Raw genomic sequence first — 18,325 nt, 5'->3', positions numbered from 1 at the left:
CACCATTTTTATGGCTGCAGAGTACTCCATAGTATGCATATACCACATTTTATTAATCCACTCATGTATTGATGGGCACTTGGGTTAATTCCACATCTTAGCTGAAGAAAACCCCAAAGGCAATCACAACAACGAAAATTAAGAAATGGGACTTGATTAAACTAAAAAGCTTCTGCACAGCCAAGGAAACAATCAATAGAGTGAATAGACAACCTACAGAATGGGAGAAAATATTTGCATGCTACACATCTGATAAAGGGCTGATAACCAGAATCTATAGATAACTCAAACAATTCAAGAAAAAATCAAATAACCCCATAAAAAAGTGGGCAAAAGACTGAACAGAACCTTTTAAAAAAGAAGATAGACTAACGCCCAATAAACATATGAAAAAGATTTTTTAATTTTTTTTTAGAGATGCAGTCTATGTTACTCAGGCTGGCCTTGAACTCCTGTCCTCAAGGAAGTCCCTTGCCTCAGCCTTCCCAGTCACAGGGACTGCAGGTGTGCACTGATGTGCTCGGCTATGACGGCACTTTTAAAGACTCCATTTTTCTGTTTCCTCAGGGCCCAGTGCAGTAGCCTTTATTTCCTACTCTTCTCTTGGAAACATCATAAATGCATCATTTTTTGAAGAGGTGGGTGAGAAACATCGAGTTTACCTGAACTCCCAGGTGGTGAGTGCTGCTATCGGACCCAAGAGGAACACGTCTCTCTCCAAGTTTGTGACTCTGAGTTTCCAGCATGTGAAGGTGGGTCACCACTGTGATTTGAGCTTGTCAGGTTTCATGGAGGCAGACTAAACAATGTGCGTAATATAGTCCCCATCAGTGGTTCTAGACCTGCACTGTTCCATGTGGCAGCCAGGAGCACCTGTGGCTATTGGGCGTTTGAAATGTGGCCAGTCTGAATCCAGATTTTGAAGACAGTATTTCCAGGTTTACATCTAGTATTTCCAGATTTTGGTGATTTAGTAAGAAGAAAAGAAATTAATTAATCATTAAATCATAGATTTAATCATTCCACATTGTATGCATAAACAGGTGTCATGACATTACATGGTACCCTAATAATATATGCAATTATAATTTGCCAATTAAAAATTAATATTTGAGGCCAGGTGCTGTGGCTCACACCTGTAATTCTAGCACTTTGGGAGACCAAGGAGGGAGGATCACTTGAGACCAGGAGTTCTAGACCAGCCCGGACAAGAGTGAGACCTCATCTCTACAAAAATTAGCCAGGTGTGGTGATATGCACCTGTAGCTCCAGCTACTGGGGAGGCTGAAGCAGGAGGATTCCTTGGGCCCAGGAGTTTGAGGTTGCAGTGAGCTACGATGATGCCACTGCACTCTAGCCCTGGGAACAGAGTGAAGCTCTGTATTAAAAAAAAAAAAAAAAATTAGAATATGGCGGGCGCAGTGGCTCATACCTGTAATACCAGCACTTTGGGGAGGCCAAGGTGGGAGTATTGCTTGAGGCCAGGAATTCAAAATCAGCCTAGGCAACATAGCAAGATCCAGTCACTACAAAAAAATGTTTTTTTTAATTAGCTGGGCATGGTAGTGCTCACCTGTAGTCCCAGCTACTTGGGAGGCTAAGGCAGAAGGATGGCTTGAGCCCAGGAGTTAGAGGTTACCGTAAGCTATGACCATGCCACTGTCCTCCAGCCTGGGTGACAGAACAAGATCTTGTCTCAAAAAAAAAAAGTTAAAATTAAATTTAAAAAAAAACAAGTAAATCAAAACAAAAAGAAAAGAAAAGAAAAAAGGAATGTAAAACATCTCATCAATAGTTTTATATTAATTATATTTATTAGACATCTGCACTCGAATGTTTATAGCAGCACAAGTCACAATTGCAAAGATGTGGAAACAACCCAAGTGCCCATCAATACAGGAGTGGATGAATAAAATGTCATATATGTATGCCATGGAGTTCTATTCAGCCACAAAAAACAATGTTGACATGAAACCTCTTATATTATCCTGGATGGAGCTGGAGCCCATGGTCCTAAGTGAAGTGTCCCAAGAATGGAAAAACAAGCACCACGTGTACTCACCAGCAAACTGGTATCAACTGATCAACACTTATTTCACATATAGTGATAACATTCATGGGGTGTCAGACAGATGGGAGGGGGAGGGGGGTTGGGTATATACACACCCAATGGGTACGATGTGCACAACTTGGGGAATGGACACACTTGAAGCTCTGACTCGGGTGGGGCAAGGGCAATATATGTAACCTGAACATTTGTACCCTTGTAATATGCTGAAATTAAAAAAATTATATTTATTAATTTATATTAACATATTTAAAAGATACTATTTTTTTTAGATGGGGTCTTGCCATGTTGCCCAGGCTGGCCTCAAACTCCTAGGCTCAAGAGATTCTCCCGCCCCAGCCTAGGATACTAATTTTAAATATACTGGGTTAAATAAAATATATTATTAAAGTTAATTTGATCTGTTTCTTTACCTTTTTTAATGTAACTAACAGAAAATTTCAAATTACATAGATGGCTCACATGATACACTTCTTGGGCAATGGTAGTCTAGGGCGTGAAATTATTTCAGTTACCGGTACCTTACAGATTTGTGAAATTTGAACTGAGACATGATATTCATTTTCACACAGAGCCTGATATTCATTAGTAAGACTATATACTCCATCAAAACAATTTTATTTAATCCATTGACTTTTCCCATTTTCTGCTCAAACTCTTAAAAGAAGGAAGTTCAATAGCCATAGAGAGATATAACAGAATTGCTCTGCACTTTTTCCTTTCTGTCCTGTTAAGAAAATAAGAGTTTAAAAAGAAAAGAAGAAGAGTTAAAGGGAGGCCGGGCGCAGAGGCTCACGCCTGTAATCCTAGCACTCTGGCAGACCTAGGCGGGGGGATCACTTGAGATCAGGAGTTCGAGACCAGCCTGAGCAAAAGTGAGACACTGTCTCTACTAAAAATATAAAAACTATCCAGGCATTGTGGTGCACACCTGTAGTCCCAGCTACTCAGGAGGCTGAGGCAGGAGGATCTCTTGAGCCCAAGCGTTTGAGGTTGTAGTGAGCCGTGATGATGCCACTACACTGTACCCAGGGCAATAGAGTGAGACTTCGTCTCAAAAAAAAAAAAAAAAAAAAAGAGTTCAAGAAGGAAAGGTAAGAAAATGTAGGTTTTCTCTATCTGGTGCATAAAATCTAGGTATGGTATTAGGAGGAAGGGAGGAACAGGGCAAGAAGTCTGAGATAACCAGATCACCAAAGGAGATGCAGCCCCCAAACCAGAGAGCATCCAACCCACCTCCTTGGCCCCGTGAAGCCATGAGACAAAGAGAAGAGATTAAAGGCTAATTTTGTTCTCTCTCCTTGTAACGTTTCTTTCCTGTACACCGCTTCTCTCATCACGTGAGCAAGTATTGTGTGGTAATACGGTGTTAGGGAACAGAATTGATGGGAAGGGACCGGAAAAATTCGTTCAGGGAGAGTTTTAGAGAAAACGTTATGTGAGCCTGAGATTCCCTTGGGTTTTGTTTTGTTTTGTTTTCCTTTTGACTCCCATAATCTGGGGCAAGGTCCTGAACCCAATGAAATCTTGTAAAACTCTGGCTTCCAGAGAGGACTGGCTTTATTTTCCATTATGTACAATCCCAGTAAAGCAGTGGCTACCGGGTAGGGATCCTGGCAACCACTTAGAATAGAAATCGCTTGAGTCGCTCCTCACCCGGGTGCCCCGGCACGTGGCGCCCTGGCATAGACCCAACACTGAAAATTGTTCCTACTGAGGAAGCAGAGAGACAATGAGCTCTAGGAGCTCTGTAAGTTCCGGGATTTTTGTCTGTTTTGTCTTCTGTTGTATCACCAGCACCGGGAACAGTGTCTGAGAGTGTACATAATAGGTGCTCAGTAAAAATCTGTTCTATGAAAAAAAAAAGATGATGACGATGACGAGCCCATTCTGTTTTCAGATGAATCCCAGTAACAAAAAGGCTTTCTGTGTCTACTGGAAGAGCACAGAGCAGGGTGGGCACTGGTCCAGAGATGGCTGTTTCCTGATACAAGTGAACGGAAGTCACACCATATGCAATTGCAGCCACCTGTCTAGTTTTGCTGTTCTCATGGCCTTCACCACCCAGGTATGATGTATACGTTTTGTTCCTCCACCACAGGCTTTCTGGGCCCTGAGGTGGGACCAGAGGATTTGCCAGTGATGTGAGATGTCCTGGATCACACCCTTCCTCACACGGTTGGAGGTGGTACTCCCCAGAACAACACTTGGTGGGAATATCTGACTTGTCCTCTTACATAAACAGGGCAGTAGAGAACCTAAAATGGGAGTTAAAACATAAGATTCTTCTTTCATTCATCATTCCATTTGTGAGGTTCACCTATGAGTTGGGCATAGCCTTAGCTCTTTCGTTGTCACTGCTGTATAGTATTCCCTTGCATGACTAAACTACAATTTACTTATCGATGCTACAGTTATAATGGGCATCTAGGTGGTTTCCAGTCAGGGGTTATTGACTGCAGTGCTACTTTCCTGGGATAAATCATAGAAAAGCCCACGTGGGGTCCTCCAGGGTGATGAGGAGGTAGTAGACCCCCCCAATGGTTCAGCTGAAAAGTGGTGGTGCCTCTGTCATCCTGGGTTTCTGAGTGACTGTGGGCAGGGGTCTCTGTCAACTCATGTGGAGTATGTAACAGGAGCTAGAAGTGAACTGTTGCTGTGTTAAATCATCAAGGGGAAGAAAAAGCGGCCGGGCGCGGTGGCTCACGCCTGTAATCCTAGCACTCTGGGAGGCCGAGGTGGGCGGATCGTTTGAGCTCAGGAGTTCGAGACCAGCCTGAGCAAGAGCGAGACCCCACCTCTACTAAAAATAGAAAGAAATTATATGGACAGCTAAAAATATATATAGAAAAAATTAGCCGGGCATGGTGGCGCATGCCTGTAGTCCCAGCTACTCGGGAGGCTGAGACAGGAGGATCGCTTGAGCTCAGGAGTTTGAGGTTGCTGTGAGCTAGGCTGACGCCACGGCACTCACTCTAGCCTGGGCAACAGAGTGAGACTCTGTCTCAAAAAAAAAATAAATAAATAAAAAGGGGAAGAAAAAGCAATATTGCTATATCCCCAATGTGGGTCTCATCTCCCCAGTGCTCATTTCTGTGAGTTTCTCTAGGGTCCACATTGTGCCAGGGGTCCTCAAGACCCTGGGGCATGATGATCTGCAAAAAAAAAAAAATAAAATAAACCCTCACAGGACTCGGAAGAAATGTTATACTCATGGTTATGAATACAGCAAAGGATATAGATTAAAACCAGCAAAGGGAAAAGGCACGTGGGAAGAAGTCCAGGAGAAGCCAGGTGCAAGCTTCCGGGTGTCCTCTCCCAGTGGAGCCACACAGATGCGGGTCATTGTCCAAGCAATGACCTGCGACGACACACATAGAGTGTTGTCAACCTGGGAAGCTCACCTGAGCCTCGATGTCCGGGGTTTGTACCGGAGGTCGGTCACGTAGGTACACAGCACCTACATGGCTGCACTTAACTACTCGGACCCCCAGACCCCAGACCAACAAAATTGTTCACCATAAATCACATAATCAGCATGAACCCTCTAATCAAACACGTACTGCATGGCCCCAAGTCCTCAGCATACAAAAACACTTTCTAAAAACTTGTAGTAATGTATATATATCATAAAATGTACCAACGTTGCCATTTTTAAGTGTAAAGCTCAGCAGTGTTAAAGACATTCACATTGTCACTCAACAATCTCCAGAACTCTTTCCATCTTGCAAAACCAAAACTCTTTACCTCTTAAACTATTCCCTCTCTCCCCGGTCCCTGGCAACTGCCATTCTACTTTTTTGGGGGGTGACCTATTCTGCTACCCTACCTATGCGTATGTCCAAACTCATCAAAATGTATACATTAGGCTGGGCCTGGTGGCTCACGTCTGTAATCCCAGCACTTTGGAAGCCCACGGCAGGAGGATCTCTTGAGGCCAGGAGTTCCAGACCAGAATGGGCAATAGCAAGACCCCACCTCTACAAAAATTAGCCAGGCATGGTGGCGTGTACCTGTAGCGCCGGCTCCTTAGGAGGCGGAGTGGAGGATCGCTTGAGCTCAGGAGTTTGAAGTTGCAGTGAGCTATGGTGACATCGCTGCACTTTTGCCCAGGCAACAGAGTGACATCTTGTCTCAAAAAAAAAAATGTATACATTAAATGTGTACAATTTTTATATATTAAGTGTACCTCAATAAAGCTGAAAACAAACAAACCAAAAGGGCAGCCTAGCAGACACTTTCCACACTATTACGGGGCTTGGTGCCTGTGTTTAGGGTGCCCTAGTCCAGGGAGGAGAACCATACTGTGAGAGCAGGAAAGCATGACCGTGAACTCTCCTTTTCTGGGTCCCAGGAGGAGGATCCTGTGCTGACCATCATCACCTACGTGGGGCTGGGCCTCTCTCTGCTGTGCCTCATCCTGGCGGCCCTCACCTTCCTCCTGTGCAAAGCCATCCAGAACACCAGCACCTCGCTGCACCTGCAGCTCTCGCTCTGCCTCTTCCTGGCCCACCTCCTCTTCCTCACGGCGATCGACCAGACTGAACCCAAGGTACTGGAGGCGTAAGAGGACCCCTGCCCTGCCCTAGGGGATGCGGGCTCACGGAGCGATGCCGCACGGGATACCTTCATGCAACGGCCTTGTGTCTGTAGAGGAGGAAAACATAATTTTTCTTCTACCTTTCTGAGTTCCTCGCTGGGACCCCTGAAACAAAGGACAGATTAACAAGAGAAAAACAAACATGAGTTTATTAATACGGGTGCATATTTCCTATGTACATGGGAGATACTCAGGAAATGAGTAATTCCCAAAGAGGTAGATTAGAGCACCAGCACCTTCCACAAAGAACAATACGTTTTTGGAGGAGTAACAAGACAAAGGAAAAGGATCTGGGTCTCTCGAGGCAGCAAATTGTGGGAAGACAAGAATATGGGAAAGAAATCATAGATAAAGGCTTGTTAGTAAAGTCTGTTTTGTGGATTGCTCTGGTGCTGGCTCCAGACTGTTACGAATCTAAAGTTGTTTTCAGGGATCAACTTGTGTCCCTCCTGGTACAGAGGAGAGAAAGAACATTTTCGTAGATATATGTCCTAGAATACTATTCAGCCTTAAAAAAAAAAAAAAAAAAGGAGGAGGAGGCCGGGCGCGGTAGCTCACACCTGTAATCCCAGCACTCTGGGAGGCTGAGTCGGGAGGATCATTTGAGGTCAGGAGTTCAAGACCGTCCTGAGCAACACAAAAAAAATAGAAAAAATTAGCCAGGCGTGGTGGTGTGCACTTGTAGTCCCAGCTACTTGGGAGGCTGAGGCAGGAGGATCGCTTGAGCCCAGGAATTTGAGGCTGCAATGAGGTATGATGATGCCACTACACTCTACCCAGGGGGACAGAGTGAGACTCTGTCTCAAAAAACAAAAAAAAAGGAGAAGGAAATCCTCTCATTTGTAACAACATAGATGAACCCGGAGGACATTATGTTAAATGAAATAAGCCAGGCACAATAGACAAATACTGCGTGATCTCTCACTTACATATAGAATCTAAAATGGCCAAACTTTGGGGGGGGGGGGGAGGTGGCTCACGCCTGTAATCCAAGGACTTTGGGAGGCCAAGGCAAGAGGATCACTTGAGGCCAGGAGTTCGAGACCAGTTCGAGCAACATAGCGAGACCCCGTCTCTACTAAAAATAGAAAAATTAACCAGGTGTGGCGGTGGCATCTGTAGTCCCAGCTACTTGGAGGCTGAGGCGGGAGGATCACTTGAGCCCAAGAGTTCGAGGCTGCAGTGAGCTGTTATTGCACCGCTGCACTCCAGCCTGGGTGACAGAGTGAGACCCTGTCTCTAAAAAAAAATAAATAAGTAAATAAACAGAAATGAATGCTGTTGCTCTAACGTCAGGTGCTCAGAACCCAATGCCAATGTCAAGGAGAGGTCCTGGGGCCACACTCTTCCCTGACAGCCCCTTCTGGTGACCTTACTCCTCCTCCAGGTGCTGTGTGCTGTCGTTGCTGGTGCCTTACACTACCTCTACCTGGCCTCCTTCACCTGGATGCTGCTGGAGGGCCTGCACCTCTTCCTCACTGCGCGGAACCTGACGGTGCTCAACTACTCCAGCACCAACAGACTCATGAAGTGGCTCATGTTCCCAGCTGGCTACGGCGTCCCCGCTGCGATTGTGGCCATTTGTGCAGCATCTAAGTCTCACCTTTATGGCACCCCTGACCAGTGAGCTTGCCCCTCGCCCTGTGCCGTGGACGGTTTCCTAGGAAAGCTTTTGTGGGGGCAGCATTCATGAGGAGGAGGAGGATATACATATCCAATGGCCTCTCTGTTCCGCTTTATAGCAGCTCTAACCTCTTTGCCAGTGGGTCTGGATAAGACGGCAGTGAGAGTTCAGAAGGTTCTGAAAGGAGGGAGATTTGGGGGTTAGGTCCCAGCTTCATCCTTCCCATGATCTGGAACTTCGAGTTCTCACGTCTCAGTCCCCTTATTAGTGAAATGAGAGGAACAGTTGTACCCATTGTCCTAACCTCACAATTCTTGTGTGAAAACTCAATGGGACTGTGCTCTTAAATTTTTTAACGTAAGCTGGGCACCGTGGCTCACGCCTGTAGTCCCAACACTCTGGGAGGTCGAAGGGGGAGGATCGCCTGAGGCCAGGAGTTCGAGACCAGCCTGGGCCACAGCAAGACCCCATCTCCACTAAAAGTAGAAAAATTAGCTGGGCACAGTGGTGCACGCCTGTAGTCCCAGATACTTGGGAGGCTGAGGCAGGAGGATCGCTTGAGCCCAGGAGTGTGAGGTTACAGTGAGCTATGATGACGCTGCAGCACTCTAGCCCAGGTGACAGAGCGAGACCCTGTCTCGAAATCAAAATGTCTGACATAACACTGGCACATGACAGTGAGAAATCAAAGCCGTGATTGTCGTCAGCTGACTTTCAGGAGGAGTTGGAAACGTTTTCTGACAGTGAAAGTGCCACTTCGTGTTCGTGTCATGTGCTTCCTCTGACCTCTCTTTGTGTCCCTTTTTCCAATTGTTCCCAGCTGCTGGCTCAACCTGGATCAGGGGTTCATCTGGGGTTTCCTTGGCCCAGTCTGTGCCATTTTCTGTGTGAGTATGTGCCTCTGACGTTCCTAACCCAGGAAGAGCCGCCAGAAGTGCCGGGTACAAGATAGAACAAGGGGCGTGCATCTCCTCCATTGTGTCATTTGGTTTTTCCACCTGCTACCAGTTCGACCCATGTGCAGGGAGGTAGAGCTTTTGTGTGCAATTTAAAGTGGACACTACATGCTATTTTAACTTGCACTCTACATTGTCTGTGTGTTCCTGCAGGTGAATTTGGTATTTTTTCTCTTGGTCCTTTGGATTTTGAAAAGGAAACTTTCCTCCCTCAGTAGCGAAGTGTCAACCATCCAGAACACGAGGTAGGATGTGACAGATGGTACTTCCCACTCCCTGTTGTACCCGCCCCTACTCGTCCCTCCTACACACACACACACACACACACACACACACGGATACCCCACAGCCATGCTCCAGGGACTAGCGAGGCCAGGGTCATCTTCCATTGTCACAGTTCATGAGAACCTGTACTTGCTGCAATACAGGCTAAGCTGCTGTGACAAAAAGATCCCAAAAAAAGAAGGATGAAATGGAAGTTTATTTCACTCTCATGTCACAGTCCAGGGGTGAGCATCCCAGGCTAGTGGAGAAGCTCTGCTCCGCAAAGTGACCCAGGGACCCAGGTTCTTTCTATTTTGTTGCTCCATCATCCCCTAGGAAGGAGGTGTCATAGAAGTGGCACATTCCACATTTGCTCATATCCCATTGGCTGACCTTTGTCACATGATGACACCTAGCTGCAAGGGAGGCTGGGAAATGTAGTCTCTAACTGGGTGGCCACATGCCCTGATAAAACTCACAGGAGAAACAGATCTAACACCAAAAAAAAAGAGGAGGAGAAGGGGGGAGCCATCAGTTTCTGCCATACAAACACAAGACACATACAGGGGTACTTTTTTATCAAAAATAACCAACTCCTGTGCAGAGACAGTGTCTCATGCCTGTAATCCCAGTGCTTTGGGAGCCCGAGGCAGGAGGATTGGTTGAGGCCAAGAGTTCAAGGCTGCAGTGAGCTGTGATCACACCACTACACTCCACCCTGGGCAACACAGTGAGACCCTCGTCTCTACAAAAAAAAATTTTAATTAGCCAAGTGTGGTGGCATGCATGTGCCTGTAGTCCCAGCTACTCAGGAGGCTGAGGCAGGAGAATCACGTGAGTCCAGGAGTTGGAGGCTGCAGTGAGCTGTGATCACGCCACTACACTCCACCCTGGGCAACAGAGTGAGACCCTGTCTCAAAAAAAAAAAATCTGTATAACAACTCCCTGAAATAAGACTGTAATAAAGATGAGGGAACTGAGTTACAAGAAGGTAAAGTAACTTGCCTCAAATCACACACTTACTTAGCACTGGCTTTACTTTAAACCCAGATACTCTATCTTCAGAATCCTCACTCTAACAGCTACACTATAGGGGTGTCTATATCCATTATTAGTTTTTTGACACCATCATCTCTGACTCCTCTCAGGATGTTGACACTTAAGGCAACACTTCAGCTCTTCATCCTGGGCTGCACGTGGTGCCTGGGCATTCTGCAGGTGGGTCCAGCTGCCCGGGTCATGGCTTACCTCTTCACCATCATCAATAGCCTTCAGGGTTTCTTCATTTTCTTGGTCTACTGCATCCTCAGCCAGCAGGTAAACAATGACCGCTCTCTTTGTTGTTTTAAACTTAAGAAAAATTTGGGCCAGGTGTTGTGGCTCACACCTGTAATCCTAGCATGCTGGGAGGCTGAGGCAGGAGGATCGCTTGAGTCCAGGAGCTGGAGGCTGCAGTGAGCTGTGATGACACCACTGCACTCCAGCCTGGGCAACAGAGTGAGACTCTGTCTCAAAGGGAAAAAATGCTGCTATTGAAGTGGTTACCTTGGAGCTCGGACTAGGGGTGTAGATTGGAAAGGGTCATGAGGAAAACTTCTGGAATGCTCAGATGTTCCATACCTGGATCTGGGTGGTGGCTTACACAAGTGGTTACTTACGTTAAAATTCATCAAGCTGTACACTTAGGGTCAGTGCACTTGGCATGCTTTCCTATGTTATACCTTAATTCAATTTATAATAATTAAATTTACTGTGTTGCACCATAATTGAATTAAATATGCTTTGCTATGTTTAAAAAATATGCTATTGCTTGTAAGATACATCATTTATTAAAGCTTTCAGAAAGTAAATAATTGCTGTATAAAAAAAATCATTTCTTCAGCTTTCCTGCTTATAACAGTCAGCTAATGCTGTGTAACAAACAACCTCAAAAAAATATCAGCGGTTTAAATACAAATATTCGTTTTTCTCATTCTTGGGTGTGCAGGTTAGCTGGGCTCAGCTTGGGTTGGCTCTAGGATGCAGATCAGGTTCAGGTTTGCTCCTTGTGACTCATTCTGAGGCTTAGGCAGAAGGGAGAACAGCTCCTTGGCATATATTCTTCTCATAACAATAGCAAAATCACAAATATGAGGACTGTCCAGAAAGTATTCAGCCACGTAATATGAAAAATTATATTAACAATGGCTGAATACTTTCTGGACAGCCCTTGTAGGGAAACCCCACTGGGCAAGGTCATTTTAAACCTGCAATTCTATTTGCATCACCTCTGCTAATATCCCATTGGCCAAAGCAAGTCAATAGCTAAGCCCAACAATGGGAAATGAGCACTCTACCCACCATGAGACTAAGACAAACCATACTACTACTACAGAGTATTGAATAATGGAGATCGATAATGAAATCTAGGCCAGGCGCAGTGGCTCATGCCTGTAATCCTAGCACTTTGGGAGGCCAAGGCAGGAGGATGGCTTGAGGCCAGGAATTTGAGACCAGCCTGGGCAATAGCAAGATCCCGTCTCTACAAAATAATTAAAAAAAATTAGCCAGGTGTGGTGGTGCACACCTGCAGTTCCAGCTACTCGGGAGGCTGAGGCAAGAGGATTGCTTGCCCAGGAGTTGGTGGTTGCTGTGAGCTATGATCACACCACCACATTCTAGTCTAGGCAACAGAGCAAGACCCTGTCTCAAAATAATAATAATAATAATAATATTTCAAGCTACTTAACATGAATTCTTAAACACATTTCAGTGTGGTGCTGTAGTCTCCATACTAATATGTTTTAAGAGTTCTGCAATGAAATTACATAACGAGCTAATTTTTCCAACATTTATTATGAACATTTCCAAACATCTAAAAAACATTTAAAGAGTTATACAGTGGGCATGGATATATCAATCACCTGATTCTGTAATTAACATTGTGCTATATTTGCTTTATCACATATTTCTCCTTCTACCCATCTATTCATCCATCTCATTATAAGCAAGCGTATAGCCAAAGAAAACCGTAGGCATCCCCTCAGTGCATGCATGCACCTGAGTAAGCACAATGCAAAAGAGTTATACTTACTTTTCTCTCCCGTTTTTAATGATATACGGTTTTTATTCAGTATGGCTACTAAATTCAAGGCAATTCACTTGTCTGCAGCTGAACAAAAGAAATGGTAATGTGTGCCCAACACTAGAGAAATACTGGCTGCTTTGAACTTATTGAAAAAGCCTTCAAGGCCGGGCGCGGTGGCTCACGCCTGTAATCCTAGCACTCTGGGAGGCCGAGGTGGGCGGATCGTTTGAGCTCAGGAGTTCGAGACCAGCCTGAGCAAGAGCGAGACCCCACCTCTACTAAAAATAGAAAGAAATTATATGGACAGCTAAAAATATATATAGAAAAAATTAGCCGGGCATGGTGGCGCATGCCTGTAGTCCCAGCTACTCGGGAGGCTGAGACAGGAGGATCGCTTGAGCCCAGGAGTTTGAGGTTGCTGTGAGCTAGGCTGACGCCACGGCACTCACTCTAGCCTGGGCAACCGAGTGAGACTCTGTCTCAAAAAAAAAAAAAAAAAAAAAAAAAAAAAGCCTTCAAGATGGTCCCTTACTAAGAGGTGCTCAGGCATAATGCGGACTGCATGCTGGCTCTAGAATTGAACCTCTAGACAAGATGCAACTCTATGCTATTGACCTATGTTTTACCTAAATTTAGTTAAATTATCCTGTCTCTATAGAACAAGATACAGACTGAAACCCCAATGAATCCTAGATCCATGTGGTCCAAATCAGAAGGTACAAGGGCCAAATAAACATAGCCTGGCAACCAGAAGAAATACAAAATCACTCAAGCTTTTTATTTATACTCCTCCAATACCATAAACAGGATACATAGTTCAGGTATCCCTTGTGCAGTTCAGCCACTAAGATTTTGGGGATGTTTGTTACTGCAGCAACACCTGTCCTGACTGATACACAAAACCTGTCCTGACTGATACACTTCCTTTCTTTCCTGGTGTGATCTCTCTTCTCTCTTCTCTCTCTCTCTTTCTCTCTCTCTCTCTCTCCCCCCTCCTTCCCCTACTCTTTTCCTCACTCTTAATACAGGTGCGCAAAGAATCAAACTTGGAAAGAAGGACAGAACAGCTCCTCAGAGGGTGGGGAAGGAAGAAACTGGGATGACAGGGCAGACATTCCCTAGAGATCAAACGACAACCACAGGCTCAGAGAGCATTCAAATGTTAATATTTGTCCAGGCACAAGAATATTTTATGTCTGGGAGGATGTTCAAAATACATTAGTGAAAAAGCAAGTTTCAAAAACATTACTCCAGAGGGTTCCATTATATTTGTTTATATAATATATATAAACATTTATTGCTTCATTGAACATTGAGTCAGATTACCAAAAAAAAATGTATTGTTTATGTTATTGTCTTGTACTTATTTATTAATACATGTGGGTATGGGTGTTTATGGCATATCAGAGTGGTTCTCAACAAGGAGCAGCTTTGTTCCCTCCAGGGGACAGTCAGCAATGTCTGGGGACATGTTTGATTGTCACAATGGAGGTGGGGGATGCCACTGGCATCTAGTGGGTAGAGGCCAGGAATGCTGCTAAACATCCCACGGTGTAGAGGACAGTCTCCCACCACGGAGCATGATCCAACCCAAGATGTCAGCAGTGCCCAGGTTGGGAAACCCTGGTGCAGCAGATGCTGTTGACAGCCCTCTCATGTCCCTTTGGCATTTATCCCTGCATGCCCGGGGTTGCTTATTGCAAATACCTATGACTCTGTGTCTGGGGCTTTCTTCCTGCCCAGGAGACATATCTAGCTCATGCACTCATAAGATGGTGATGCCAGAGAGTAATGGCCCTTCAGGACAGCCAGCAACCCAGGACTGATGGGAGCTGGTGGATAAATACCCTGGCTCCCTCATCCCTCAAGTGGCAGGACTCTGAAGTGTGTCCTATGCTCTTCTCCACTGCACCCCAGTGAGACTGAGCCCTGGCTGTCCACGGTGGGAACGTCCTTGATTATGCATCCTTTGCTGGCTGCCTTCTCTCCCCTGCATCACTTTTTCTCCACCCTACTGGTGTTCCTTGGGATCACCCCTCAAATGAATTCCTTACACTTGACCCCTGTCTCAGCGTCTGCTTCTGGGGTACCCAAACCAAGATGCGTGAAAGGATACCACCAAAACAGTATCAGTGATTTTCACTAGACTGAAGAATTTTGTGTAACTTCTATTGTCTGTCTTTTGCATATGCATATTTTATAAATTTTTTATTGTGGTCAAATATACATATATACATAACAGAAAATTTACCATTTTTAACTTTTTTTTTTTTTTTTTGGAAACAGAGCCCGTCTCTGTTGCCCAAGCTAGAGTGCAGTGGCATCATCACAGCTCACTGCAACCTCAAACTCCTGGGTTCAGGAGATCTTCCCGCCTCAGCCCCCTGAGTAGCTGGGACTACAGACATGTGCCACTGCACCTGGCTAACTTTTCTGTTTTTGTAGAGACAAGATCTAGCTCTTGCTCAGGCTGGTCTCGAACTCCTGGCCTCATACTATCCTCCTGCCTCAGCCTCCCAAAGTGCTAAGATTGCAGGAGTGAGCCACCATGTCTGGCCTCTAATTTTTCTGTTTTTTGTAGAGACGGGGTCTTGCTATGTTGCCCAGGCTGGCCTTGAACCCCTGAGCTCAAGCAATCCTCGTGCCTTGGCCTCCCAGAGTGGTAGGATTACAGGTGTGAGCCACCATGCCCAGCCCATTTTACCCATTTTTAAGTGTACAGTTCAGTGGCATGACATTCACAGTGCTGTGCAACCATTCCCACGATCTATGTCTAGAATGCTTTCTGTCTCCCAAACTGAAACTCTGTCCCCACTAAATAATAACTCTCCATTTCCCCCTGCCAAGTCCCTGGCAACCACCATTTTACCTTCTGTCTCAATGAATTTGACTATTCTAGGTACCTCGTATAAGTGGCATCACACAATAGTTGTCCTTTTGTGTCTGGCTTATTTCACTTGGCATGAGGCCCTCCGGGTTCATTCATGTTGTAGCACGTGTCAGAATTTCCTTCCTTTTTAAGGCTATTGAATAATATCCCTTTGTATTGGATATGCCACATTTTTTGGGAAAAGGTCTTTTAATTACAAATTGCTGTCTTCTTTCCCTCTCACTGACTTTCCTCCGCTTCACCAATGTTAACAAAAAACATCCCTCTACGTCCTTTGCTGTTCCAGGTCCGGAAACAATACCAAAAATGGTTTAGAGAGATCGTGAAACTAAAATCTGAGTCTGAGACACTTACGCTTTCCAGCAAGTTGGGCCCTGACTCAAAACCCAGTGAGGTAAGAGAACGTGTGACTTATTCTAATGTCGCACACACACGCACGCACCCCTTGACACCCTGAACTTCCTCTCCTTGTCATAGTACAGCCTCCCTTTCCTGGAGGGTATGAACCCTTTTCCTGATAACCTGGTTTGAGTTCCTCATTCTTGTTATTAGTGTATTGTTTCTCAGTGCCTCTTTCCTGCTCACGAACAGTGCTCAAGCTGCTTTCTGTATACATTCTTGTTGTGCAAAGAGGTGTGGCTAAAACATCTCACCAGCACCACTGTAATCTAACGTAGAATCCCACTGGGGGAAATGTACAAGCGTAGGCAAAGCGGGGTAATCACCATCCCTCCCACCGTCCTGTGGGAAGGTGGTTGTGAGCCCACCATGGAAAGGGCTCCAGGACTCCACCCCCGCTGCTCTGCATACTTCTGAAGGAGGGTGCAGGAAATAATGGGGCCTCCCTGGGAGAGAAAAGGGTCCTGTTAACGAAAGAGGATCCTCTAACGAAAGAGGATACCTCTGGAACTGGTTTGCTGGTATTATTCTATTCTTCCTTTGAGCTAACTCTGGCTCAGTGCACCAAAGAATGAGCTTCCAGCACTATGTGAGATTTCTCCCATATGTGTCCCTTATTCTTCCTTTTGGAGAAACAGTAGCATATACTTCTAAGAAGCCCCATCCCTGGATCACCAAGATGGGCTCCTAAGCTCTACATCTGTAAAAACTCTTCCTATGTGGCTTGGTTTCACACCTCCCGTGTGCACACCCACCACATCCACCCACCAGAAACCCTTAGAATACGTTGTTTTTAAGTTAAACTAAATTGAGAATTTTCTGATAAATCATCTTCAATATTCCTTGAGATACTATGTGATTTTCCTCAGCAGTGGAACTATTGAGGTCGCTAAAGAAACATCTACCTTTAGTTTCAAGTCTGGGCATGGTGGCTCATGCCTGTAATCCCAGCACTTTGGGAGGCGGAGGTGGGAGAATCACTTGAGCCCAGGAGTTCAAGACCAGCCTGGGCAACATAGCAAGATCCCGTCTCTTAAAAAAAAAAAAGGAAGGAAAGGAGGGAGGGAGGAAGGAAGGAAGGAAAAAAGAAACATTTATCTTTAGTTTCTTTAGGGAGGGAGATAGGTGAATTAGTTTTAAATCTTTCCAAAAAGATCAAGAGGAAAATGGAACCAGGAAAAGTCTTGGGGTATTTCAGGTGATCAAAAAAGTTGATTGATGTTAGGCTTAATCATTCTCAACAAGAGGAAAATTGTTATAGATACAGACTGGTGACTATGACCTATGAAAGGTTTTTCAGATAATCCCGAATAATTCCCAAAGCGGCCAGCACTCCAATTACTGGTTTACTGGTTTCCCACAATGAAGTAAGGAAACTCTTTTTTATTATCGTCCTTTAATATTGTAGAAACTGAATAAGATGAGTGTATGTTTGGGGGTTTTTTCCTATCTTTTCTTTTTGATCTTTCTTTTTTCTTTTTTTTCATTTTATTATCTTATTCTTCTTCCTTCTTATCTTTTTTAATCTCTTATTATGTTGATTCTTATTTTAACGTTTGTTGTCATTTTTTCCATAATTTTGTGAGTCTTCCCTTTTATCTTTTGTATTTATTTTTATTATATTTTTCTATTTTTCATACTTTTTATTCTGTAAATATTTTCTTTTTTATTTATTTTATCACTCTTGAGATGAGTGTATCTTTGAAAAGGGAAAATATAAAATAAAAACTATGACTCTCTCTTTAAGAAATACATTAGTTTTAATTAAAAGAATCTCTTAGGCTTTTATTTTTCAAGGCACAGGATTTGAGTAAAAAGTTAATGAAAGTCTTTCTCCTTCTCTATGGATAAATTTGACATTGGGTTAACTTTCTAGCTCTGTTCCTTAGAAACTTGATAAAGTTGGAAGATCAGTTGTGTAACCAAGCAACATTGTTTATGGGAAAAGCCATGCTTGACTGGTAAATTGCATCTGGACAGGTATTTCTGCAAAAGAAACATAAATACCAGGAGGAAAGACATAACTCTGAACTTCCTTCATACAATGACTGTTATAAGTAGGCCAGGAACCCCTAACCTCGTGGGCTGCTACAGGAGAGGTTCCCCTAGGGAGCTTAGGACTGCTAAACCAAGCTATAACTTGCTGGGGGGCAAAGAGAATGTTTGTTGAGTTCTACAGTGTGTCAGGCACTATGCTAAGAAATGGGCATAAAAAAAGAGCAAGACCAACAAGAGTCTAGCCTTTCTTAAAAGACAAACACCAACACGCAGGAGGCTAAAATTCTGGAGTGGTCTGTACTATGTCTGAAAATTTATCAAAAAGAAGAATTCCTCATCCTGCATTTTTGAGAAGTCCTCTCCCTGTAAGCTAAAGAAGAGCCCACCTGCCCTAGGATTCTATTAATAAAATGCTAGGAGATCAAGCCATCTTTGCCTGCTGGCTGGAACTGGCTTTAC

The 18,325-nt window shown here is 44.5% G+C and overlaps 1 protein-coding gene across 3 annotated transcripts in view; it reads left to right on the top strand.

The window, feature by feature from the left end:
* Positions 1–18,325, top strand: part of LOC138401634 (adhesion G protein-coupled receptor E3-like) — a 41,237-nt gene that overhangs the window by 22,692 nt on the left and 220 nt on the right. For all 3 annotated transcript variants that reach the window (XM_069497150.1, XM_069497149.1, XM_069497148.1), the window contains 8 exons: positions 568–752; positions 3,969–4,136; positions 6,423–6,620; positions 8,056–8,291; positions 9,113–9,179; positions 9,402–9,493; positions 10,661–10,829; positions 15,756–15,862. In XM_069497150.1, coding sequence (XP_069353251.1) covers positions 568–752; positions 3,969–4,136; positions 6,423–6,620; positions 8,056–8,291; positions 9,113–9,179; positions 9,402–9,493; positions 10,661–10,829; positions 15,756–15,862 — 1,222 coding nt within the window. The remainder of the gene's footprint in view (positions 1–567; positions 753–3,968; positions 4,137–6,422; positions 6,621–8,055; positions 8,292–9,112; positions 9,180–9,401; positions 9,494–10,660; positions 10,830–15,755; positions 15,863–18,325) is intronic.

This window comes from Eulemur rufifrons, chromosome 2 (genome assembly GCF_041146395.1).
Source record: "Eulemur rufifrons isolate Redbay chromosome 2, OSU_ERuf_1, whole genome shotgun sequence".
Lineage (NCBI taxonomy): Eukaryota > Metazoa > Chordata > Mammalia > Primates > Lemuridae > Eulemur > Eulemur rufifrons.
Note: the sequence above shows the minus strand (reverse complement) of the source record. Positions and strands in the feature narration are given on the sequence as shown.